The sequence below is a fragment of the Lygodium microphyllum genome, chromosome 2 (assembly GCF_053477565.2).
Source record: "Lygodium microphyllum isolate KBCC chromosome 2, Lygodium_microphyllum_v1.1.10, whole genome shotgun sequence".
Taxonomy (NCBI): Eukaryota; Viridiplantae; Streptophyta; class Polypodiopsida; order Schizaeales; family Lygodiaceae; genus Lygodium; species Lygodium microphyllum.
In genome coordinates this window covers 101,427,179-101,455,038 of record NC_141136.1, presented here as the reverse complement: position 1 = coordinate 101,455,038, position 27,860 = coordinate 101,427,179, and the positions used below count along the sequence as shown (strand labels likewise).

General features: G+C 43.0%; 1 protein-coding gene across 11 annotated transcripts in view; it reads left to right on the top strand.

Moving 5' to 3' along the window:
- LOC148040099 (uncharacterized) overlaps positions 1 to 27,860 on the top strand; it is a 115,892-nt gene that overhangs the window by 67,669 nt on the left and 20,363 nt on the right. For 4 of the 11 annotated variants that reach the window (XM_087696610.1, XM_087696608.1, XM_087696611.1 and 1 more), the window contains 3 exons: positions 21,853 to 21,999; positions 22,128 to 22,154; positions 22,407 to 22,502. In XM_087696610.1, coding sequence (XP_087552736.1) covers positions 21,853 to 21,999; positions 22,128 to 22,154; positions 22,407 to 22,502 — 270 coding nt within the window. Of the gene's footprint in view, positions 1 to 21,705; positions 21,764 to 21,852; positions 22,000 to 22,127; positions 22,155 to 22,406; positions 22,503 to 22,601; positions 22,893 to 22,913; positions 23,036 to 27,860 lie in introns of those variants that run through there. The other 7 variants (XM_087696612.1, XM_087696614.1, XM_087696613.1 and 4 more) reach the window with 5 other exon arrangements.

Genomic DNA, 27,860 nt, shown 5'->3' with positions numbered 1-27,860 from the left:
GGAAGCCTCAAATGTTCTCTTAGGCAGTCTATTTGGGTGCATGGCATGCACTCTATGGATACAATTGATGGTCTTAAAAAGAGCTTCTATCATAATGGGGAGTCCAGTAAACTCTACTTTGATGACATCCCGAAGGATAGGTAGATGCTGCTATAGACCCTCTTGTGACTTGAAGGCTAAGGCAAGGTCATCAACATAAAGCAAAATGGAGATCAATGTACCTAAGTCCAAAGAGTGGGAGAGTGGACATCCTTGCTTCACTCTATGGTTCGAGAGAGAGAAATGAAATGATATGTTAACGATTGCAAGCCAAAATGACCTATGAGACCATAAGTTGCAATTATTGTGTGATGATAGAATTCTTTGGAAGAATAGTAAATGTAAAAGAAAATCAACTAATAGTTAAGGCTATAAGGTACAGTAAAATGAGAAACCCTAGCTGCTACAATCCATGAGGTGATAAAACCCCAGTGTACAAAATCCACTACATTCCTGATGTACAAAAACCACTACTAGGAATATCATGGAGGTACATGGGACCTAGCTCTATTTTGAGCAATGATCTCTTGTATTCGTACATGCATGTAATGTTGCTCTCTACGTTGGGGCTTGGGGTAGTGGGATTGGCCAAGTTGGATGGTTCGATCCATTAGTTTCGCTTGTATGGATGTAGGCTGTGGCAGTGTTGGTCTCCTTGGTGATCCTCCTATGTGTGGGTTGGGACTGGGATGAGGTCTCTTGGATCTTCCTCCTAAAGAAGCCCGTAAGTTGCCTGTCAGTAGGTCCTTCATGTCTTGGGGCTGTACTCCCGAGGAGCAAGATCGTGTCTTAAGGAGGAAGAGGCCAAGACATCACTGATCTGCATAATCCATGATTCTCGATACTAGACCAAACCCATCTCTAAACAAACAACGAAAGCAATCGCCATATCTCGAGGGGAGAGAGAGAGAGGGATGGAGGGAGAGAGATGGGACTTGTTTGCTCTTCCTTCAAGGCTTCACATTAATACCTCCAAGTCAGCTCTTATTAGTTGCATAGAATGAGATCTCAAGGCCTTGGGTTGGCAAGGACAAGTGCTAACTAAGGGCACCATTTTCAGGAATTTGGGCTACCTGTTGGGGGTAAATGTTTTAGCCAAGTAGTTGCTTGAGTGGATGTCCCCATGCATTGCACACAAGTTTGTATATTGCAAATCGTAAGCATGGCTTTTCCATGTATGCTTGAAAGTGGCTCAAACTATCATGATGTTGATGGTTACAAATTACTTGCGATTACTCCCTTGGTTAAGTCTAGTCTGTGGGAGATCACTAAATCTTTTCTGTTCTTGCTTTGGAAGAAGGGTTCTACGTGATTGGGCATCTCTTGGATCTCTTGGAATTATATTTGTATTGTGAAAAGAATGGGTGGTTGTTTTCTTTTAGATGTGGAGACACACATGATTATCCTTGTTTGATCTCTGTTTCAAGCTTTATGTGTTGGACAGCAGCCCTGTGTTTCAATTGTCAGGTTCTTCCCTGAAGACCAAGGCACCTTGCATGGAAACACTAGAATGCAATCTTCATGTTGGGATGTGATCAATTGGTCCAATCTTCCGTTTTTTGGATCATTTGGTCCAATCTTGGAGGACAGTGCTTGCCAAGTCTTCTTCACATCCTCTTGCTGACCGTGAACAGGATAATTCTTTGCAAGCTGAATTGCTTGCTGTTTCAAGGTTTCCTTCGTGGGACGGCAGACAATAAGAGAGGCCCATGTTGAACAGAATGGCACAGTTGGGGCTGATTACAGTTGCTGATGCGCTTCTATCTATGCATCCTATTTTCATGTCTTTTGATGACTTTTTCGTGTTACCAAAGGCTATCATTATATATGGGAAACCATTTCAGCTTCATTGCATGTATAGTAACATGGGTTGGGTTTTGGGAACGGGAATGGGGGCATGAATAGCCAACCCTTGTTACCATGAGAGGAGGCTCTAACATGGGGATGGGAGTGGGCCGGTAGTCTAATGAGGAGATGGAGGTAGTTGTGGGTGGTGATGATGAAGGAGGTGTCTAGGAAATTGGCAAACTCTTGCAAAATATACGAAGGAGGGGATCAGATTGATAGGCTGGAATAGGTATGTTCTATCAACAAGGGTTTCTCTAATGTTAGGAATCTTTAGAAAATTGTACCTCCCATGTTCTTTCTTCTAATAACCTTAGCCATGTCTTCTTGGACACGTTAGAGATGGGAAGCTAGAAGATGGCCATCCCCTATTACTATGCTTGCATGTCTCGTAGCCCTTTCCCCCCAGTGAATCTGGATACCCCCTAGTAAGATTGGATGATTAATGGTAGGTCATGCTTGGGCAGCATGTTAGTGAATCATTTGCTTATATAAGACAAGGATTGAATGGCTTTGAAGGGTAATCATGCCTGGGCTTCCGTAAGGGCAAGAGTATTAGAGATTATTCATCCCCTAGGTTAGCATTTCTTAGGTTACCATTGGTGCAATCAATTCTTTTGGAGGTACTTTGGGAGGGCACTATTCATTATTCCTGTCAGTTAGTGGGCATTTTCAGCAGACAGTGTGTACAGGCAGTTTGTTAGGCAAGTGATAGTGCCACATGGAAGTTGGAAGACTAATTGGTGATTATTTTATTCATTTATGTTGTAGTTGGCAGTTTTGATGAGGTCGACTAGTTTTTTGCAGGCTGACTGTATTATTTTATTGCCTTCTTTTCTCCTATTTAGTCCCGCTTTGGCAGCCTGCTCCACACACTTGTTTTCTAGGTGCTAGTGGGAGAGATACGGCTTGAGGAGATACATATACAGCCCTCGTATATCTGCCCTCTTCATTTCAGCATTCATTGACTGCAGATTTCTGTGCTCTTTTGTCTCTTTTGTCTCTCCCTTTCTCTTGCATTCATTTTCTTTTAGTCTTGTCCATACGCTTCCGCATTCGCTGCACTAACATGGTATTAGAGTAGCATAGAAGGGCTGATTGATTGTGGGCAGACCTGATATCGGGAGGATTCTTTGCAACAAAAGTTTGCGTTTTCAACTTTTGGAGGCTATGGTGAACAAGTTGTGTGCGAAGAAGCGAAGTTGCTATTTTTTGCAGGTCCTTATTGTTCGTGGAGGAAAGGCTGCATTTTCAGCCTTTTGCTGCAGATTTTCAGTTTTCATCGCCTCCGGTGGGTGAAATTCTATGAAGACGAGGAGAGGAAGCCCTAGCAACCAGCGGCACCATGCATGGAGTCAGAGGGGGACTGGCGTTGTTTTCGTGCAGGTCATTCTATTTACAATGTTGATGCGGAGTTTCATGCTATTATGGATCATAAGGTCCGTGTGTTGTCGGCTCTTCCTACAGATCAAAAGCTTGATCAGGAGAATTATCGCATCTAGCATGTAATGATGCTTGCGATCTTGGAGTCTTATGATTTGGCTGAGCTTGTGATCGAGGCTATAGATTGTCCTATAGCTCATGATTTCTCCAAGATTTGCTCATATTGTAGATGTGCTTTATGTGCCAGGCTTGGGTTACCATTTGATTTTGGTACACAAGATTTGTACGCTCGGCCTCTTGGTTGAGTTTAACAAGGATTCCTTTCGAATTCTTGGTTGTGGATCGAGACAGGTGCTTACTTCTGGTTATGACAAGAATGGAGTCACAAGTTAAGGTCTCCTTCTACCTTGACCTCTCTTCTTCTTACCTCTTAAACACAATTCGAGCTTTGGCATGCTCAGTTTGGCCACCTGAATTATGATTATCTTGAGAAGGCTTCTAGGGGATAGCTTGTTTGAGTTCTGTTGGACGTTGTGGTGAGCTAGTAAGTATCTTGCATTCGTGAGAAACAACGTGGTGATGTCATTCTCAGCAAGGCTTTGAGGCAGTCTTGAGCACCCTTGGAGCTTGTATCTACAGATCTATGTGGATCTTTGAGGATAGAGTCCCTTAAGGGGAGCTTGTGTTTCATGTTGATTGTGGATGATTTTAGCAAGATGACATGGGTTTATTTTTTGCAGTTGAAGTGAGAGACGTTTTCCCACTTCAAGGATTGATTGCTCTTTGAGGAGTACCAATTAGGCTGGAAACTAAGGACATTACGACCGGATAAGTGTGGAGAATTTGTTTCTAATGTGCTTGCTAGGTTTTGTGCAGATTGTGGTATCCACCAAGAGTTTGCAGACACAAATACATCTCAAGAGAATGGCATATTGATTGAGATGGTTCGCACCATGATGGAGTACAGATAGACACCTCAGTATCTTTGGGCCGAGACTATGGCCATTGCAGTCCACATCCTAAATCGATCTCCCACTTTGGCCTTTGTTGGTACAACACCCTACGAGATGTATTTTGGGTCTAAGCCTGATGTTTCTTATTTTGGGATTTTTGAGTGTGATGCCCATGTCCACATTTTGAAGACACAACATGATAAATTTGAAGCAGCTTCCTGAAGATAGGCATTTGTGGGCTATAGCTCATAGTCCTAGGGTTACCATTTGTATGATCCCGTTAAGCAAGATGTCTACATGAGTCGAGATATTCGGTTCGTGGAAGTTCTAGCCTTAGAGGGGGGTAAGGAGCACCTTGTAGTTGGAGATCCAGGAGATACTTGGGTGCAAGCAATAGTATCTTTGGAGCTTGAGCCTCGTGGGGATGGTGTATCTTTCGATGAGGATACTACTTTCCCATCGCCTTCCCCGTATGTGTCACTGTTGATGGATGTACCAGAGACTTCAGCAGATGGTGCATATAGAGAAGAGATCTAGGCTCCTCCTTGTTGTGCATGAGACACACTCCATGATTCAGGGATTGAGGGAGTCCTTGAAGAGTGGCAACCATAGGATGGACCACGACGGTCTCATAGGAACCAAGCACAAGCTACCGAGCTTGTTTGTACCAAGTATTGTTTGATGACTTGTGCCATATTGGATAGTGAGCCCAGCTTCATGAAGGAGGCTTTGTAGTCATAGCATTGGAAGAAGGCTATGAGCAAGAATTGGACGCTATTGAGCGGAATAGCACTTGAGATCTTGTGCCTTGGTCTGTTCATAGGAATGTGATTGGTGTAAAATGGGTCTTAAAAACCAAATATCACAATTATGGTACTCCAAATAAGCACAAGGTGCAGCTTTTTGTTGCCAAGGGCTTCACATAGCGGCTAGGGGTGGATTTTCATGGCACCTTTGCACCTACCGCTCGGATGGCTACCATTAGGGATATTCTTGCCTTAGCCAACCATAAGAGGTTGCTGGTTTATCGGCTTGATGTGAAGTTTGCCTTTCTCAATGGGATCTATGTTGAGGAGCCTCCTGGCTTCTCCTCATGAGATGGATAGGTGAACAGGTTGAAGAAAGCCCTTTACGGCCTCAAGCAGGCTTCACGTGCTTGGAACAAGAAGATAGACTCGTTCTAGGGTATTGGTGTTCCTCTTCCTATCCCCAGTTGTATGTCCACATCTCAACTGGAGGACACACATTGTTTGTGCTTTATGTGGATGACCTTATTTTGATAGGTGACCATGCCCAAAAGGTCAAGGAGACTAAGGCGGCACTGCACGAAGTGTTTGAGATGATGGACATGGGCCTTCTTTATTCCTTTGTAGGTCACATTTGAGATGGAAGGATGTAAGGCCATTTTTACTTCTATGGATTGGAACTAGAAGGCTACAATCCGTGCAGATCCTTTGGCAGTGGATGCTACCCACTATAGGCATTTGATTGGGTCCTTGATTTGGCTTCTTAACACTTGGGTTGATTTGTGCTTCCTTGTAGGTCTGTTGGTCAAGTTCATGAGTGAACCCAAGATGGTACACTGGTAGGCTGCTATGCGGATTTTGTGGTTTCTAAGGAGAACCCTCGATCTTGGTATTCATTATTCAATAGGTACTCGAGATCGCTATTTGGTTCTTACATGCTGGACGGATTCAAATTGGGTTGAAGATGTTGACTATTAGAGGTCAACGACAAGATATTGTTTTACTGTGGGTGTAGGTGTTATCTTGTGGGGTAGCAAGAAGTAGCCTACTGTTGCCCTTCCTCCACAAAGGCAGAGTATAGAGCAGTGTCTTCTGCCACATGTGAGACGATATGGCTTCGAAGGTTGCTAGGAGAGCTTGGTTGTCCTTAGCATGGTCCTACGACACTTCACTGCGACAATGAGAGTTGCATTGCCTTGGCGCAGAACCCATTGTTTCATGCTCAGTCGAAGCACATTGTGATTTGGTACCATTTCATTCAAGAGATCATCTTGGATGAGACCATTGATGTGGTTTAAAGCAAGACAGAGGATAATACTGCAAATTTGTTTACGAAGGTGCTTCCTTAGCTTCTTCTTTGAGAGCACTCCAAATCCTTGAGCCTTATGTCGCATCTAGGATTTGAGAGGGGGTGCTAGAGATTATTCATCCCTTGGACTAGCATTTCTCAGGTTACCATTGGTGTAGTTAATTCTCTCGGAGGTACTCTCGGAGGGCATTATTCATTATTCTTGTCAGTCAGTGGGCATTTTCAGCAGACATAGTGTATGGGCAGTTTGTCAGGCAGGCGATGGCGCCACGTGACAGTTGGAGGACTGATCACTAATTATTTTATTCACCTATGTTGTAGTCCGCAGTTTTTGATCAGGTCGGCCAGTTTTTTGTTCGCCAATTGCATTATTTTATTGCATTCTTTTCTCCTATTTACGCCCACTTTGGCAGCATGCCCACACACTTGTTTTCCAAGTGTTAGTGGGAGAGATTCGGCTTGAGGAAATACGTCTACAGCCCTTGTATATCTACCCTCTTCATTTCAGCATTCATTGACTGCAGATTTCTTGTTCTTCTGTCTCTTTTCTCTCTCCCTTTCTGTCATGTTCATTTTCTTTCAGTCTTGTCCATACACTTCCGCATTCGTTGCACTTTAATAGAGACTTGGTGGAAATTTTTAGTGATGGGCTGGCTCAATAAAACTCCATTTAAATATAAAGTGTTTATATGGAGAATGTTGGTGGGAGGTCTTTCCCTTGTCTCTGCGAGGCATATTTCAAATGGTCGTTACTTCTTTTGTGTGACAAGTGAAGAAATCTCTCCTCATCTATTTGTTGGGTGTAAAGGCCCCTTACGCTCTCCTGTGTGTATATTACTTTACACATGTGAACTCACCCTTGCGGGTATAAGTGTACCGTACCCTAAGTATAAATACATTCTTTTATTCTTTGTGTGTACCACACTGGTACACATCTATCTGTCGACTCTCTCTCGTACTCACTCACTGTTTAATAAACTCATGTTGCACCTCAATTAATGTGCTTACTCTCTCTCTGCTTCCTCTCATACTCATCAAACTGGTATCAGAGCATGATGGTCCACACAGGTAGTTGCAGCAACGACAGCCACAGGCAGTAGTCACCAGTTGCAGGCGACAGCCACAGGATCTAGGTCGACAGGGCATCAATAGTTGTCTGGCGGTGTATAGGCCCAGGTGACACACATGCAGAGCATAAGCCTAGGCGATTCATAGGCAACATGCAAGCGGTAGGCGGGGCCAGCGACACGTGCCATACGTGTGACGGGCTAACCAACACACGACCAGCAGACCAATGCGATAGGTTGATGGGGGCCAGGCAGCTGATGGGCATCACTTGTCAGGCTGATGGGGGCCAACAGGCAGGCGAGTGATGGGCATCACTTGTCAGGCTGATGGGGGCCAGCGGGCAGGTCAACGACCTTTTTTTTAATGAGGAATTTTCTGTTTCTATCCCTTCTCTATTGGGCGCGTTCACACGCATAAGCACAGAACATAAATCTGTGCAAATTTGCTCCTGAAAATTCGGTTCTTTTCAGATTTGGTGCCGGACACATACTTCAGTGACTCTTGACCCATAAATTGTAGACATTGGGTGCACAAGCCTCAAAAATTTGGGGGATTTTCATGTGTAAGTAAAACTTTGCTCGGTTGAGCCAATTTCTTTGAAATTTGTGCACTCTTGGATCTCGAAATTTGGGGTTTTTGCAGAATTCGTAAATTTCTGCAACATTTGCCTGCATTTGATGCTCGCAAAGATGTATTGACGCAATTGGGGCAGATTTATTGTAAAAATTTTGGGGCCTTTCACATTGGTGATGCATTTTGAGTTGATTTGAGGCTTGACAATGAAATTTGCAGGAGATTCGCTGCTGAGTGAGAGAAATTTTAACTTTGGATGCTTCAAATGTTGTAAAAGAGTAGCTTCTCTTGGTGTTTGTATTGCTGAATGCTCATTATGCAGTAAAATAGTGGTATATACAACATTCGGGTTATTGCATTTGGGCATTATGGTGATATAGTATTGAAGTGGGAGCTGTCATTAATACAAATGTATCAGATTGATTTGTATATATGCCATAATTAGTACTTGAGACTGAAATTGCAGCAAAACACCTGCTTCTTGGACACCTTGGAAGTATAAGTGTGTGTACTTGCTATTACTTTCAGCAACCTTGCTATTGGCTGAAAGCATTCAACACTTCAGTGCAATTTTTTATTGCTGAAGATGGCTAGCAGTGCATCTACATCTGACACAAAGAATCTCTATAAATTTGATGGCAATGGCTTTGATCTTTAGAAAGTTCGTATGCAAGGTATACTCTTCCTTAAGGATTGTGATGATGCTTTGGCAGAACATAAGCCTGTTGCTTTGCTAGATGAGGATTGGGCTAAAATGAATAAAAAGGCCATTACTTACATTAAAATGGCAGTCACATATGATGACTTGGTGGATATAAAGGGGCTTGATACTGCCTATGCACTTTGGGAGAAACTCAAGGCTACTTATGAAAATACAACTTCTATCAATCAGGTACATCTCATGCGAAAGTTGGTAAACTTGAAGCTTGATGAGTCTAAGCCTGCCTTAGAGCATTTGAATGCTTTCATTGGTATTTTGAGTCAGTTATATGGTGCAGGCTTGTCAGCTTTTGATCCTGAATTGAGGGCTATTTTATTGCTCATGACTTTGCTCGATTGATGGGAAGCATTGGTTGTGTCATTGAGCAATAGCCCCAACTTGACATTTGATGGTGTGGGTGTTTTTATTCTCAACGAAGAGATTAGATGTAATGCAAGTGGGAAAAACATTGGATTAGCTTACAATGTAAGAGGAAGAATTGAAAAAAGATCTAATATTGCAAATAAAAACAAAAAATGCAGCAAAAGCAAGGAAAAACAAGAAGATGTAATTTGTTATCAATGTGGTCGCAAAAGGCATAAAAAGCTCGATTGCAAGCACTTTAAAAGGGAACAAGAACATAAGAAGTAGGCTAATGCAAAATGCAAAAAGAATGAAAAGGATGGCAGCTCTATCCCTAAAGAGACAAAAAAAGCAAATGTGGCATCTAGTGTTGTTATTGAGGAGATAGAAGAGGATAAAGACGTTGATTTGTTGGTTGCGTTTTCAGATCCACATGTTATGACAGTGGAGGACATGTATATCACAAAAACGGATGTGATAGATGCTTTGTTGTTAGCTCATGATGGTTTGTCACAATCGTGGATTGTTGAGAGCGGTGCTTCATTTCATGTAACTCCATCTTTGGAGTGTTTTTCTTCTTATGCAGAAGGTAATCTTGGAAAAGTCTACCTTGACAACAATCATGCATGTGATATTGAAGGAATGGACGCCATACACATGGCTCTTGAAAATGGTCAAGAATTGATCCTTCATGATGTTAGGTATGTACTTGGCATCAAGAAGAGCTTGCTTTCTATTTGGCAGCTAGACAACAAAGGTTACTTCACTACTTTTGGTGGTTGAATGTGAAAGATATAGAAAGGGTTTATGCTAGTTACTAGAGGTGGTATAAAGGGGACTATATAATCTCTATTGCAGGCACTTTCTGGAAAGTTTGTTGCAGTTGCTAAAGTGCAGTCACACATGGAGTTATGGCACAAGTGTCTTGGACACATTAGCCAAAAGGGTTTGGAGACACTTTCTTCACTTGGAAGAGTTGATGTGAAAAACTCAAAGCTTGACTTCTATGATGACTATGTTCTGGGTAAATATGTGCTAGGTAAACACGTAAAGAGGCCATACTCTCATGGAGCCTCTAGGAAGGCATGTATCTTGGATTTAGTCCATTCTGATGTATGCACCATGTCAATAAAAACTCATAGTGGTTTTCGTTATTTTGTGTCTTTTATTGATGACCATTTTAGAAAGCTATAGGTTTACTTAAACTAGAAAAGTGAGACATTGGATGCTTTTAAAAGGTTTTATGCATTTGTTAGTACTCAAAATAACGGGGGAGAGTATGTATCTAAAGAATTCAATAAATTTTGTGATGCCAATGGGATTAAAAGGGAGCTTACAACTCCTTATAATCCGTCATCTAATGGTGTGGCTAAGTGAATGAATCACATGTTATGTGAGAAGATTCGGTGCATGTTGTCCATAGCTAATCTCCCGCAATTGTTTTGGGAGAGGCACTTAAACCGTGGTGCATATCTGCAACTGATCTCCACATTGTGCACTTAAAAGTGGCATTCTTGAAGAGGTTTGGTTTGGCAAATCTGCTTCATATAACCACTTAAGAGTCTTTGGCTATGAATGCTATGTACACGTACTTATTGATAGCAGAACCAAACTTGATATGAAATCTCATAAAGGCATCTTCATGGGTTATGGAGATGAGGGTGAAATGGGCCATAGAGTTTGGGTTCCAAGCATAAAAAAGGTGCTATGCAGTGGGGATTTTAGCATCAGACAAAAAGAAAGTGAAATTTTAGCATGATCAGTCACTTGAACAGTCATCAGCCAACTATTGAAAATTCAGCTACTTTTGATGCTGATTATGATAATCAGCGTATCATTATTGAGCTAGATGAAATTGTGCAGCAAGGGGATGCTGTAAATTAGCTAGGGCAACAAAATCAGCACACTGAAAATGAATTACAGCAGCCTGAAATTGTATTACAGCAACCTGAACATGTAGTTTAGTAGCCAAATAATGAGGTCATTGACATTCCTTTGGATGTGGATCCATTACCCGATAACTTAGATCATTGGGTAAGAAGGTCTACACGCGTTAGAAGGCCTATACAAAGGTTTGATCCCTCTTTGGATTGTGTTTTGCTTACAGATGAAGGTGAGCCTCTTACATATAAAGAGGCTTTATCATGTGAATTAAAGAAAAAGTAGGAGCTAGCCATGTAGGAAGAAATGAAGTCATTGTATCAAAATGATACTTGGGATTTGGTTACATTACCCAAGGATAGGAAAGCCATTCCTAACAAATGGGTCTATAAAATTAAATTTGTGGATGGCAAACCCAAATACAAAGCCAGACTTGTGGCGAAGGGCTATACACAAAAAGAGGGCATTGATTTTCGGAAAGTGTTTTCTCATGTTGTCAAAATGACCACTCTTCGAGTATTATTTGCCATTGTAGCATCTATGGATCTTGAACTTGATCAGATGGATATTAGAACTGCATTTCTGCATGGTGATCTGGAAGAAGAGCTGTATTTGAAACAGCCCAAAGATTTTGTTATACAAGGAAAGGAGCTTAAGAGAAGCTTGTATGGTTTGAAACAGGCTTCTAGACAATGGTATAGATCACTGCTTATATATTAAGAAGGATAATGATGGAAGCCTTCTTATACTTGTGCTTTATGTGGATGATATGCTTATTGTTGGTAAGCATAAAAGCGAGATTAATGCATTGAAAAGATAGCTGAATTCAGCCTTTTCCATGAAGGATTTGGGTGCAGCTGAACACATTTTGAGCACGCATGTGACAAGAGACAGAGAGCAGCAACTCTTATTTCTCTCACAAGAAAAGTACATCAGGAAAGTACTTGATCGTTTTTCTATGGGAGATGCTAAGCCCCTTGGTGTTCCTTTACCACCATATCTTAAGTTTAGCAAAGCAGATTGCCCAAAAGAGGATAAGGCAACCAACTCTATGAAGGGTATTCCTTATGCTTCAGCTTGTGGTTCACTCGTGTATGCTATGGTTGCCACTAGACCTGACATTGCTCATGCAGTGGGAGTTGTGAATATGTTTATGTCAAATCCTGGCAAAGCACATTGGGAAGCAGTGAAATGCATCTTACAATACCTTAAGGGCACACAAAGAAAATGTATTTGCTATGGAAAGGGTACGTTAGATCTGTAGGGGTATTGTGATGCAGACATGGCAGGTGACTTGGATACTCGCAAGTCCACTAGTGGGTACATATTTACCTTGACTAGTGGGGCAATTTCTTGGTGCTCTAGATTGCAAAATATAGTAGCACTCTCTACCACTGAAGCTGAATATATTTCAGGCACTGAAGCTTCAAAAGAAGTTGTTTGGCTTGGTCGTTTGGTTAAGGATTTTGGGCTGCCCACCAAAACACCTGTACTTGGATGTGATAGCCAGAGTGCTATATATCTGACTAAGAATGCCATGTTTCATGCACGTACCAAACATATTGATGGTTGGTATCATTTTATCAGACAGGTTTTGGATGATGGTCTAGTCACATTGTCTAAGATCGAATCACAGGATAACCCTGTAGATGCTCTCACTAAAAGTCTTGCAAAGGCTCAACATGAGTATTGCATTAGACTTGTGAGAGTTGGTTAAAGGTTCACTTAGGACCTTTAAGTGGAAGGTTGTTGAGTGTAAAGGCCCCTTACGCTCTCTTGTGTGTATATTACTTAACACATGTGAACTCACCCTTGTGGATGTAAGTGTACCGTACCCTAAGTATAAATACATTCTTTTATTCTTTGTGTGTACCACACTACTACACATCTATCTGTCGACTCTCACTCTTATATTGACTCACTGTTCACTAAACTCGTGCTGCACCCCGATTAACGTGCATACTCTCTCTACTTGTGCTCATACTGTTGGGTCTTTGGAAAGCCCAAATTGCTAGATTCTATGCAACCATATATGAAGGTTGTTTTCTAGTTTTTATGCTATTCGAGATATTGGCATATATGAATTAGCCATAACACATTCAGTTTTGATTTTACTTCTAGAATGCATAGTTATATTGCTTGTTTGAGAGGTCTTTTTCATTGGCAGCTTGACATCATTCAACAAGTAGATGTTCTTCCTAGACACGATTTGCTTTCTTGGCACATTGCAGCTTCTTTGGTCTCTTCTCAGCCATATAGGCCGTTTGTAATTGCCCTCTTATTATACATTTGAATTTTTTGCTTATGGTAATTTATATTAGTTTTGATTTTACTTCTAGAATGCATAGTTATATTGCTTGTTTGAGAGGTCTTTTTCATTGGCAGCTTGACATCATTCAATAAGTAGATGTTCTTCCTAGACACGATTTGCTTTCTTGGCACATTGCAACTTCTTTGGTCTCTTCTCAGCCATATAGGCCGTTTGTAATTGCCCTCTTATTGTACATTTGAATTTTTTGCTTATGGTAATTTATATAATTACCCTGCGAGAGAGAGAGAGAGAGAGAGAGAGAGAGAGAGAGAGAGAGAGAGAGAGAGAGAGAGAGAGAGAGAGAGAGAGAGAGAGAGAGAGAGAGAGAGAGAGAGAGAGAGAGAGAGAGAGAGAGAGAGAGAGAGAGAGAGAGAGAGAGAGAGAGAGAGAGAGAGAGGTGCCCCTGCCGTCGCCTAGACTTGCGCGCCCTGTCAGACTGCCCCGTCGACGCCTGACGATTGAACGCCTGATTTGCCTGTGGTCGCCTGCTGTGCGTCAACGTGCAACGCCCTGTCAAATTGCCCCGTCGACGCCTGGCCGATTGAACTCTTGATTCGCTTGTGGTCGCTTGCTCTACGTCAGCATGCAGGGCTGAGGCAGCTGCGTCGACGCATCACCTGTGCGTGACCCGCTACCCTGTGCACCCTCTTTTCTGCCCCTACTGCAAGCAGGGGTCACCCGGACTCAAACGGACCATAAGCGAGGCAGAGAAAGCGCCCAACCCTAATCGTTTGTGCCCCAACGCTTCCTGCTTGCCCTGTGCCCCCTGTGCTCCTGTGGGGCTGGGACCTGTGTGCCACCAATAGGCATCTCGGTCTCTTGTCGCTTGTTCCTGCAGCGTGAAGGGCAGGCTATTTGCCCCGTGCGCGCTCACACACACCCAGAGAGAGAGAGAGAGGGAGAGAGAGAGAGAGAGAGAGTGAGAGAGAGAGAGAGAGAGAGGCACATCTCACAGAGCTAATTTGCCCCTGTACAGCGAGCGCGAGAGAGAGTGTGAGAGAGCGAGAGAGCGAGAGAGCGAGGGAGAGAGAGAGAAGAGAGAAGCATGGCTGGTCTGGATCTGGCTTTTATCGACCAATCAATGGCAGCCCTTGGTCCAGATTCTGATATAGAGGAATCGGAGGATATGGTTCCTTGCATGGAGGAGATGCCTCCTGGTCCTGACTTTTAGCCTACGGGCAAACGCTTCAAGCTTACTTCAGAAGAGACAATGGGTCATCAGGAACGTTCTTATGCTCAGGTTGCCCTTGATTCTGCGGATTCTCAGGATATTGATTGGGAGCATTTGTTGGAGTTTGCCAACACTTTGCCTGGCGATTATGTCCAATATAACCATGAAGCTTTTTCTAACTCTGGCATTGAAGATGTTCTGGAAGCCACGGTGGATCCGAAAAATGTATTGCGCTCATTTTCGCTGTTTTATGACCGTGCGGTGATACTCTTCTTCATTGGCAGGATCCCGATGCTTTCCCATATTCGCCAGTGGCTGCACAATTTGCTACAAGGGGAGTGTGTTGAGGAGATTTTTGTGGGGCCCCGAGGCTTCTATGAGGTGCTGTTGAAATCTGAGAAGCATCGTGTCGATCTCGTGTCTAAACTGCCATTGTTCTTTGATCGCCGTTTGGCCCATGTTGTGCCATGGCGCCCTATGGCAGACTTTCAGCGCCTGCTTCAACGCGAATGCCTGGTGTGGGTTGAAGTGGAAAATTGCCCGACTGTCTATTGGCCACTGCTAAAGGATGCCATGGCCGTTGTGGGCACCGTTCTGGTCCCCCCGAGCCTAAGGGCCATGAATCGTAACCGTTTGTGTATGTTATGGGACACTGCTCAGAAAAAGCTTGCGTGGCTACGTCTTAATTGCTCTGGCATGCATCCTTTGCACTTTCGTCTGAAACGGGGAAACTTTAGAGGACACTGCTTTTCGTGTGGAAAATTGGGGCATTTTATGGCTGAATGCCCAGAAAAGCAACCGTCTTCAGATGATGAGCATGTGGTGCTTCCTATGGAAGACATGGTGCTTGATACTCCGTCACAGGATGCAACCTAGCCACCTAAAGCTTTGGATAAAGGCAAGCAACATGTTTTGGGTTTGGATTTCCGTGGCAATGACTGGGTCAAGGCATGTCCAAAAAACGGTAAAAAGTTTGATGCTGGCTTGGCGGATACTGGGCCTAATACTTCTCAAGATTCCATGCGCACGTATATGCGCAAGAAAGAAATGTTGTCTGCAGCACACACTGCGCGTACTATGGTTTCTTCTGCTCCTCGTAATCAGTCTACGAGGAAAGTATATACAGACGGTCCAAAGGGCCCACCCGCTAAGTTGGCTTTTGATACTGGAGGTAATGTGATTACACCGTGGGATCGTCGTTATCCCCGTTCCATCCCCAAAACCGTGGATACTCCGTCTACCTCTAAAGCTGGCCGTCAGAACTCTTTTGCCGTGTTAGCTGATTTTTTGAATGAGGGTGTTCTTGACATTCTAGCGGAAAAGGTTAAATCGAGGCAAGCGGTGCCTCGTTCCTGATTTTCTTTTTTGAAGACATATGAAGATAGCCACGTGGAATGTGGGAGGCATTTGTTCTCACCATAAGCAACATGTCATGTGGACGGTATTGCATGAGAATCAGTGGGATGTCTTGTGTGCTGTTGAGCACAAGAGTCACGGGGAAGCAGGAAAAGTTGTGGATCGCCATGGGTTTCGCTTGTTTTATGCAGGGACACATGCCATGCATTATTCTGGTGTGCTCATGATTGTACATGAGAAATATCAGCCTGTTTTTATTAAAAATGATGTGTATGGCCGCTTTGTGGTAATCGAAGTTTTATTTGAAGGAGAGATCTTATGGTTGCTGGGCCTCTATGCTCCGAATGACCCTTTATCCCGCCGGGATCTTTGGAATACTTTGCAGTCCTCCTTGTCACTTGGTAGACGGGGTTTTTTGATGGGGGATTTTAATATGTGTGTTGATTTTTGACAGTCCATATCAGGGCATTCGTTGATGGACGCTCAGGAAAGTTGCCTGTGGAATGCGTTTACTCTTGCTTTACTTAAACAAGATCTCTGGTCATGGCTACACCCTTCTTCTACAGGGTTTACTTTCCATTCGGCGCAGTATGCAACTACATGGTCGCGGTTGGACCGCATGTACATGATGCAAGATGATGATTTCCTGTCTAAGCTACTGGAAATGCAGGTATTGCAGCAATATGCCTTGTTGGACCATTTCCCTCTACAGCTTGAGATACTTGCATAACCCATTGCACCTTTTATGCAATTGCTGGATAGACTTCCTTTGCGTTTCAACTCGTCTTATTTGAAGCATTCAATCTTTCAGGGCTATATGTAGCTATTGATTGATAGATTCTTATTGGACTTCGCCTTTGAGGGCACTCCTTCTTTTGAACGATTGCTCTCTAATGTGCAGCGGGTCGCTTGGCAGTATGGGATCCATCATGCCTCTCTTTGTCGGCGGCGTCGAAAAGCAGCGGAGGACTTACTGGCTTTGGTCCGTTCTCTGCTGCTGGACACTCCAGATGATGTATTTCTGGTGTCACTGGCAATGCGTTTGGCTGATCTTATTAAAGAGTTTCAGTTGAAATCCTATCAGCAAGCCAAATTGCAACATTTGAGTGAGAATTTGCAAGATAGTGCTTGTCAGTCTCATAAATTCTTCCTCGCTCTGTGTGCATCTCCTGCTCGAGAAAATATGACTGGACTCTAGGATTCTGAAGGTCGAATGGTCACTGATTCTTAGACTATTGTCAATATGTGCAAGAATTATTTTCTAGATCTTCTTGGTTCTTCGCATTCACCTTCTGGCTAGGTTACGCATGCACGCTCAGTCTTCTATGATCTAGTCCGCCATCAGGTTCCACTTGATATGCAAACTACTTTGGAGGCAGATATTTGCGAGGAGGAGGTTATGGATTTTTTGTTATGCTTGCCTAAGGATAAAAGTCCTGGTTGGGATGGTCTCACCAATGAATTCTTTGAGAGTTCTGCCACCCAACTGGTGAAACCATTGACGACTATGTTTCAGCAGATTTGGGAAACAGGGATCATGCCTTCCTCGTGGAAAGGTCTTATCAAATTGCTTCCAAAAGTTCCTTCGCTGTCAATGTTGCAACATTGGAGACCAATTTCTTTGATGGGTTCGATGTATAAAATCATTTCCAAAGTGCTGGTGAATCGGCTCCACAAGCATCTTCCGGCCATTGTGCATCCCCTTCAATATGGTTTTATTGAGGGCTGAAAGATTCTGCATAATATCTTAAATGTGCAACTTGCTATTGACTATGCAAGGCACTCTAGTCAGGAAGTGGTATTGATTCAATTGGAGTTGGAAAAGGCTTTTGATTATTTAGATTGGTCTTTCATTGCAGAACTTATGTCTACTATGGGCTTTGGTACTCGGATGTCCTGCTTGATCTACGCCATTAGTGTTGCGGCTTCTTCGCGAGTTATGCTAAATGGTGGTGTTATAGAGCCATTTGTCCTTGCATGCTCTGTGAGACAGGGTTGCCCTTTGAGTCCTCTCTTCTTTGCCCTTGTGACTCATCCGGTTCTTTCGATGCTATCTTTTATGGCAGCTTTCACTCAGTTGGCTGGATTGTCTCTTCCTTTTGGATAGCACTTCATTAGTCAATCTTTGGCTGATGACAGCCTTATGATTTTGCATGCGGACAAGGACAATATTTGCAAGGCATTAGATGTTTGGACGCTCTTTGGTCATGCTTCTGGTCTTCATATCAATGCTTTCAAACCAGCCATTCTCAGTTACACGGAGTCCGATTTACAGTCATTGGGCTGGCAGGGACATGTTGTTCCTCGTGGTTCCATTGTCAGGCATCTTGGCTACCCTTTGGGTGTTGATGTTTGGCCGAAGCAACTACTAGAGTGGATTTCACAGAAACTGGCAGCTAAGTTTCTGTATTGGAAGTCGCAAGCTTGGCCCTTCCATGTTCGCCTCAAAGTGGCTCAGACAATTATGCTACCAATGCTCACATATTTCTTGCCATTGTTGCCTTGGACTAATACTGCTTTCAATGCTCTTACTCGGCCCATTCGTTTCATGTTATGGAAGATGGATTCATTGCATGTAGGCATTTCATGGATTTCTTGGTCGCATATATGTACCCTGAAACGCATGGGTGGTGGGGCTATTTTGGATGCCGAAACTCATATGCTGGCACTTCGTTGGTTTCTTTTTCGTGCCATGTGCGTGGATCATCACCGGTGGGCTGTTATAGCCCGTTATTTTCTTGAGGACCGTGGGCTCCTGCATGGTAATACGCAAATTCGGAGCTCCTGGTGGCATGTTCTTAATGCAGACTCTCGGTTTTCTAGTCCTTCCTCATCCCTGCTTGTTCATTTGGTCGGCTCATGGAAATTGGTTCTCCAGAAGGCGTGTTGGCATCTAGCGGAGGACCGCTTACATACTAACTCTTTTCAACTGGAATTGTTGGCAGCCTCGAGATTACTTTCTTGGGAAGGCAAACATGAGCTTAGATTAAAATTTAACCGCATGGCCCGTTTAGGCTTGACTTTAGTTGCAGATGCCACCCTTGCCAGTCGTAATGTTTTGATATCGTTTCGTACAGCCAGGAGGCGTTTCAGAATCCCTCGTGGATACCGTGCTTTATGGAAACAACTTTTGTTGGTGATCCAGAGCAGGCAACCCTTTCCTGTCCTTGCTTGGGATCGTCCTTGGCAGAAATGGGACCTTGCAGGTCGGTTGAATTTGGAAAAGGCTTCAGCTAATTAGGTGTACCATCTTTTGATTAAAGATCATCAATGGCTGGTTACTAAAGCTAATACTGTATGGGGATTGCGGAAATCTCAGTCATGGTGGAAGGCAACTGTGATGGAGGGCTGGTTGAACAAGACACCTTTCAAATGCAAGGTCTTTCTTTGGAGGGTGATGATTGGTGGTCTTCCTCTTGCCTCGGCCCTTTCCAAGTGTCGAATCTCTAACAACAATTGTTTCTTTTGCACCACTACTGTGGAATCGGCCCGTCATCGATTTATTTCTTGCCCTCTCGCTAAGAATATCTGGTCGCTTTTGTCAGCGGTTTGGCGAGCTGTGGTTGGTTTCTCGCTAAGCCCTTTCGATTGGGTTTTTGTACGGCCAAAATACCCCACACCGGCATAGTTGCATATGAAGATTTTGTTCCACTTTCTTAGATACTGGGGATGCTGGCACAATTGGACCACTCGGAATGCCTTTCTTTTAGATTCGGCCTCTAATGTTCCGGGACACATTGCGAGGCTTAAAGGTCTCTTTGATTGGCAGATAGATCTCATTCAGCACTCTGACTTGTTCCCTCGGGAGGACTTACTTCCCTGGCATATGGCAATTTCCTCTGCGTCTTTGCCATGACTTGAGTTACTCTTCTGTGGTTTTGTACTGAGATTTTACACACGATGGCTTACAACCATCGTGTATCTTGTAATCATGTAAACTTGTCCCTTTTTTCGTAATTAATACAATTACCTTTTACAAAAAAAAGAAAGAGAGAGAGAGAGTGAGTGTGGCTGCCGATCATAGTGTAAGCCATCGTGTATCTTGTAATCATGTAAACTTGTACCTTTTTTCGTAATTAATACAATTACCTTTTATGAAAAAAAAAAAGAGAGAGAGTGAGTGAGTGTGGCTGCCGATCATAGAAACAGGGAACGGCCGTTCCGGCCTATAGGAACGGCCTAACGCGTTCCAAACCCTCCAAGGAGGTGAAATGGCTAGGGAACGTTCCCTGTCGTTCCCCCTGCCGTTCCCTACCGTTCCTTGCCGTTCCCTGCCATTCCCCCTGCCGTTCCCTGTTTGAAACAGCCGTTCCAGGCCTGTTGACTGAAAATTGACGTTTTTTTCCCTTTTTTTTTTTGCTTGGGTCACAGTTCTTCTACCATATATTCACCCATCTCCATTGCCTAATATGCACACACTAATCTCTCTCTCTCTCTCTCTCTCTCTCTCTCTCTCTCTCTCTCGGGTTGAAGATTCAAAGTGTTAAGACAACCCACAAGCTAATTAGAAGTCCATGCAAAGTTCAAATTTGATGCATTATCAACTCTTGCAAATCAGAATCTAATTTCAGCCGATCCTCAATTCCAAGGTATTCATCCATTTATATTGTCTAATTTCAAGGGAAATTGGGATAATTGGGGCAATTCAAGGTAATTTGGAGCAATGGGGGTAATTGAGTCAATTTTGGGACATTTGGGTCAATTTCATGCATTGATGGATATTGGGGCAATTAGAAGGACATTCTTTGGGGCAATTTGGGTCATGCAAGGCATATTTGGGGCACTTAAGACATGTGCCGTTCCCCCCCTGTTCCCGTTCCCCGACCTTGGACGTTCCCCCCATTCCAGGCTGTCCCGTTCCCGTTCCCCGTTCCAAGTAACTATGCTGCCGATTCATTGCAAATGGAAATTGTAGTGGTGTCCCATTTGGTTTCTTGGAAGGACAAATTGGAGGAGAGATTAAGTTCAATTGCATGGCTCGCCTTGGATTGGTTTTGGTGGCTGATGTGAGTCTCTTGCCTCAAGGGACACTGACGTCTTTTCGCACTGGTAGATGGATCTTTCAGACCCCTCATGGCTACTATGATCCTTGGGGTAAGGTCTTCAAGCTTTTGCAAAACCGGAAACCTTTTCCTATACTAGATTTTGATTGTACTTGGCAAGATTGGGACCTTGTAGGGTGTTTGACTCTTGAGTCTTCTTTGATTAATCAGATTATCATCTCACGATCAGAGGTTGCTCGTCGTTGACTACCAAAGCCAATGCTCTTTGGGGATTGCAAAAATCTAAGGCGTGGTGGAAATTGACAATGATGGAGGGATGGATCAATGCTCTTTGGGGATTGCAAAAATCTAAGGCGTGGTGGAAATTAACGGTGATGGAGGGATGGATCAACAAGAAAATGTAAGGTATTCATTTGGAGAATGCCGGTGTGTGGTCTTCCCCTTGTATTGGCTCTCTACCACAAGGGTATTTCCAATGGGAATTGTTTCTTTTGTACCACCATGGCTGAGTCTTACCATCACAAATTTATCTCATGTCCTTTTGCTTGGAGACATTGTGGTGGGGATTGGGATGTGTCCTTTTGATTAGGTCTTTGGCAAGCCTAAATATCATGGTCCAATGCAACCTCATATGAAGATTTTGTTTTGCTTTCTCAGATTCTGGGGTTGTTGGCATATTTGGGTCACTCGTAATGCATTCATTTTTTATGCTGCCTTGGGCATCCAACGTCATGTTGTGAAGATGAAGGGACTTCTTCAGTGGCAGCTTGATCTTATTCAACATGCTGATATCTTGACCAAAGACAATTTAGTTCTTTGGCGTCAGGCACTCTCTTCAGTGACCTGCCTTGCCTTTTGTACTTCTGTTTTGACTAATATACACAATCTTTGCGTGCGCGCGCAAGAGAGAGAGAGAGAGAGAGAGAGAGAGAGAGAGAGAGAGAGAGAGTGCGTGTGTGTGTGTGATTCTCTCACATTTTAAACTCCTATCGTTGCTTTTAAAGGTTTCAAAAAACCATCTCATCTTAGATGAATGCAGTGAAGGCCTTGGCTTATTAATAGGTGAAAACGGGGTTCTTTTTTTTTTAGAGGATGGCTTTTTGGTTTGGGGACGGGAAGGGAAATACTAACCTCTTTTTTGTCCTTTGAAGCACGAGGCAGGACATTTCTTGATTGCTTATCTATTGGGAGTTCTTCCAAAGGGTTACACATTGTCAAGCTTAGAGGCATTGAAGAAGGAAGGCTCTTGGAATGTGCAAGCTGGGACAGCATTTGTGGATGTGCAGTTTCAGGAGGAGGTGTGAAATTATTCGTGTTCTATTGACATGTGATAGTCTAGACTCTTTTTGAGTCTGTATTGGAATTGTCAGATGTCTCAAAAGGTCACCGTCTTAACTGTTTTTTTTTTTTTTTCATTTGTACATAGGTGAAAAGTGGGAAACTTTCTTCATTGGTAAGACCAGCTTGACATGTTTGTGTTAAAGATTATTGTGCTTGCAAAGACACTTTTGTTTATATCATAATTGTTAAATTGTCCTTTATCTTTGTTCTAACTTATAAGATTTCCACAACATTAGTTCCATGATGTAGGAACACATGTGCTTCCACTTTCAGTAATGACTTGGTTTAATATAATTTTTAGACACAATGCTATTTCTGTATGATAACTCTTTTTTGGATTTTGGCATGTGCATGCAAACTGCAGACTCTAAACAAGTACACTTGCATTGCTTTGGCTGGTGTCACAACAGAGTATCTTCTCTTTGGTCTTGCAGAAGGAGGTCTCTCTGACATTCAACAGGTCTATCTCTCTCTCTCTCTCATGTAAATAGTCAAATATTAATTATTGTAAAGGTACAAGAGTAAAAGAGTCACAAAGAACTAAAGAGACAATAAAAAGGCTGCAGAATCTGTTGTATGCTAGGAGATTAAATCCTCTGGAGGGAGAAGATTTGCATGCTGAACAAGATCCAGCTGCTAGTGGAGAAGACCTTTCAATTTGGCAACATGACTTTGAGTAAAAGAGTCACAAAGAACTAAAGAGAAAATAAAAAGGCTGAGGAATCTGTTGTATGCTAGGAGACTAAATCCTCTGAACAAGATCCAGCTGCTAGTGGAGAAGACCTTTCAATTTGGCAACATGACTTTGAGTAAAAGAGTCACAAAGAACTAAAGACACAATAAAAAGGCTGAAGAATCTGTTGTATGCTAGGAGACTAAATCCTCTGGAGGGAGAAGATTTGTGTGCTGAACAAGATCCAGCTGCCAATGGAGAAGACCTTTCAATTTGGCAACATGACTTTGAATACCACAACTAGAATAAACAATGAAGGTATTTTCGGTGACCCAATTATGCCAACAACCCTGGAATCGGAGAAAATGGAACATTATCTTCATGTGTAGCTCCATAGGAGTAGAAAATTTCACCTTGTCAAATGCCCAATGAAAGGGATGCACAAGAGGTCCTTCCACTTTTCACCAAATTTTAGACAATAGAGACCAGATCTTTTTAGCCAATGGATAGGAGATAAACCTGTGCTGGGAAACCTCCACACTGTTTAATGCAAAAGAAGTAGGTGCCATTAGAAATATGTCTTCTAGAGAGGGCTGAAGCAAGGGGAAAGACACCAATTAGAATTCTCCAAACAAAGACCTTGCATTGGAATGGAATTTTATTAATCCATCCTTCCATAATAGTCAACTTCCACCATGAGCTGCTTTTGTGAAAGCCCTAGACAGAATTAGCTTAATCTACCAATCCCTAACAAGTAGGTGATAGATCTAATTAACAAAAGCATCCTCCAAACACAACCTACCCAGAAGTCTCCAATCCTACTAGGGATAATCTGGAGTAAGGCTAGAAATGGTTGCCACAATCCTGCAAATGCAAGGAAAGCATATCCCACAAACCAGGGTATTCGCAAGGATCTAAAAAACCTGTCGAACAGTATGAAAGGACATTAGGACACCTTGTGCCGATAGTGTTGCATCAGCAATAGAAACCAATCCTAGTCGTGCTATCTGATTTAGTCTAGGGTGATCATCTAGTTTTCCTTCCCAAGAGACCAGCCTAGAAAGGCCCAACAATTTAGCTTGCAAAGAGTTGGTATGCAATTGGTCCTCCACTAGATGCCATGAGACCAGCCTAGAAATGGCCAACGATTTACCTTGCAAGAGTTGGCATGCAATTGGTCCTCCACCACCTTCTGAAGTAGAATCTTCCATGAGCATGCCAAATGAGTTAAGAGAAGAGAAAATGGTATAGTAACCGGCTAATCAATGTTCAGCACATGCTGCTAGGAGGCGTGGATTTTAGTGTTCCCATGCACAACACCCTGGTCCTTGAGAAAATAGCGGGCAATAGAGACCCAAGGTTGATGACCAGCATACATGGCTTGAAACACCAATCAACCAACAAAGGGCGACCATATGAATCTTGACATCCAAAATAGCACCATCACCCATGTTTTAAGGAGTGTAAACATGGCTCTAGGGAACCTCAGAAATACCAGCATGCAAGGAATTCTTTTCCCAAAGTATAAAGCGGATAGCTTGAGTAATCTCCCGCAAACTACTCTTGGACAAGGCAAGAGAGGCAGATAATAAGCAAGCGTGGGGATCATGATTGTTGTCACTTTGGGGCATCCATGGAAAGGCTATGCTTGAGATTTCCAATAAAGAATTTTGGATTCCCCCTTATTAGAGATCCATAAAAGCAATTGTTTAGGCATAATGTTGACCCCAAAGGATAAACTAGATGAAACCAACCTACACATGAGACACAACACAAGCCAAACTCACACAAAAGGGATTGGACATCAGACTCACCTCCTAGTCATAGAGCCAAATGGGTTCACCCCCTAGCCTGGGAACTAGCAACACTCCAGGCCATAGAGACAGGGAACGCCTGTTTCGGCACATAGGGATGGATTAATGCGTTCCAGGAGGTTCGAGCCCAAGAAATGCTGGCGGAATGTTCCAACCCGTTCCCTGTCTCGTTCCCTCCCCGTTCCTTGGCGTTCCTTGTTTGGAACGGCCGTTCAAGCAATTGACTTAAAAAAAAAAAGAAATGGTTGATTGATGTTGTGATTCGCTGGCCCGACATCCCTTGTCACTAGCCCGACTCTCTTGCCTCTCCCGCGCCTCTTGCCTTTGCCGCCTATCTTACGCGACTGCCCTGCCTGCTCCCGCCTGTGTCGCCCGCCCACCCGCCCGCCTATGTCACTTGCTTGCTCCCACTTCTCCCGCCTGCCACACTTGCCTCACTTGGCCCTGCCTGCTTCCGCCTGCCTCTCCCGCCTGCCTCTCCCGCCTGCTTGGCCTACAGCCTGCCTCTCCTGTCTGCCTAGCTTGGCTTCCGCCGGCGATTAGGTGAGGTCCGAGGATTCAGGAATCTCATGTTGAAAATTTGGCTGAAATTTCTGCAATTTCATTAAACTTTGACACATGGATGTTGAAATTTTGGCTGCAAATTTCTGCAATTTCATTGAAGTTTACTGATTATTTGTCACTTTTATATAGATGGTAGCATTGATATCTATGGGATCTTCATCATCCTTAGTAGGTACTCCATCAACAATTGGACGAAGTTGAAGCACTACTTGGTCATGATGGGATGAGGTAGATGTAGGGGTGCCATTGAGAGGTGGAGGGGCTCGCCTTTGGAAATGCAAACTTTGCTCTTATGCTCGCACTAGTGGGGCTGATAAAGTAAGAGCCCGTCTTCTACATGAGGAGGAGGTAAAAGAGGTGCGTTTTTGCACCAATGTATCAATTGAGAAAAGACACGAGTTACATGACCGCATAGCCACTTCTATGGGGAATTCACATTCCAGGAGGACGCCAAATATAACAGTGGATCCAACAACATGGACTCCAAGGCCAATAGGGCATGGTGCTTCATGCAGAAGACCACCAGGATTAGTGGCTACGCAGCTTGCTCGTGGGCCATCAGTGGCAGAAGGTCATGATGTTAGACATAGTTCATTGCACACTTCATGGAAACCAAAGAAAAAAGAGGAAACAGGTGCTGTAGTGGCACACTTTTTTTACCATGACCATATTGCATTCAAATCAGCTAGGTCACTTTATTTTTTAAATATGGTGACAAAGATTGCAAAGTATGGATCCACATATAAGCCCCCTTTATCAGAAACTATCAAGACTACATTGCTTCAGAAGGATAAAGCAGCCATAGAGATTGCAATAGCAAATATTTACAATCAATGGGCAAGAAATGGAGTGACATTGATAGCAGATGGATGGAGTGACACACGCCATAGGTCCATACATGGTGTTGTCGCATATTCTCGTGGGGATGTATATTTCATTGGTAGTCATGATGCTTCAGAGACCGGAAAGAATGCAGATGTATTGGCATCCGAGTGGTGCAAGGTAATGCAGGCTGTTGGGGCAGAAAATGTAGTGCAGTTTGTGGCAAATGGTGAACCTACAAACAGGGCAGTAGGAAACATTTTAATGGCAATGTATCCACATATCACTTTTAGTCCATGCATGGCCAATTGCTTGAATAACTTGTTGAATTGGGGACTTGCCATGGATTGCATCTCTTGTTGCGAAATGCAACAAGATTATCACATTTATATGTAATTATCAGTACTTGCATGCTGAGTTTTGCAAGAGAGAAGTGACAAAGAACTTCTCAAATACTCTGATACACGATTTGCATATAACTTTTTTATGCTTGGTCGATTGCACTATTGCAAAGGTGCAATTATGGAGCTATTTGCTAGTTATGAGTATGAAAATTGGACTGGGGCTGCCACTGCTAGTGCTGTTTTATGTAATGCATATGTCTTTGATAGAGATTTTTGGGATGAGGTGAATTGCACCAACCAAATGGTTGATCCTATTATGCACATATTGAGGCTTGCAGATGGCATGGATATGGGCATTGGGAAGATCTATGAAGGTATGGATTGCATGATTGAGAAGTTGGAGAGTTTAGAACCAAATGTAGACAGGTATTAGCAGATCAAGGAGTCATGTATCAGTAGATGGAATGAGTATGACTCTCCTATGCATGCTGCAGCACATGTGCTTGATCTTGAGTTTCAAGGAAAGATGCAAGAAAGAGACCTTGAGGTGGTCAAGGCTTGGAACACATTGCTTGCATGGCTTTATCTTAGCCGTTAAATGCAACGTAAAATTAAAAATCAGCTCTCTCTTTATCAGCAAACATTAGGTATGTTGGGTACAAAGGATGCACTAGAGGATAGGACAAATATTGGGGCTGCTTTATGGTGGGAGGACTATGGGGCAGAAGCTACGGAGTTGCAGAGTTTGGCTATTCGTATTCTTAGCCAAACAATTAGCTCTTCTTGTTTAGAGCAACTATGACGCTCATTCAATCACATTCACTCAAAGAAGAGATATTGTCTTGGTATAATGAAGACGAATGACCTAGTTTATGCGAGCTTCAACCTTTGCTTGCTAGCTCTTACATCAGTTGCAAAGGCTGATTCTCTTATACGTTGGGAAAAAGATGACGATGATGGTGATGGTGATGGGTAGGATGTTGTTCAACAGGATGAGCATTTAGGCACAATGGAGCCATCTTCCATGAATCAAAGCACTTAGCGGCTAGCCTTTTGGAACTTTAGAGATTTGACTTGGAAATTGGAGCTCTTATAACTTGGATCTTTAGACTTTAAAGTTTAGTGCATATTTTGTGTCTTTGCAATGCACACTTGTTGGACTTACGCAACATTGTTGATTACAATGTTGAATCATGAATGCGACAATCCATTGCTGATTACAATGTTTTGAATCTTTATTATTGATGAAACTTGATTATTATGTCTCTAATTTCATGAATTATGGTTGATATGATCTCTCTCTCTAGATTCTAAGACTTAAGTGTTGATTCTCCCTCTCTCTCTCTCTTTCTCTCTCTCTCTCTCTCTCTATATATATATATATATATATATATATATATATATACCGTTCCCATTCCCTAACTTTGGGTGTTCCGTTCCCGTTCCATTGTTGATTACAATGTTTTGAATCTTTATTATTGTTGAAACTTGATTATTATTATGTCTCTAATTTTACGAATTATGGTTGATGTGATCTCTCTCTCTCTAGATTCTAAGACTTAATTGTTGATTCTCTCTCTCTCTCTCTCTCTCTCTATATA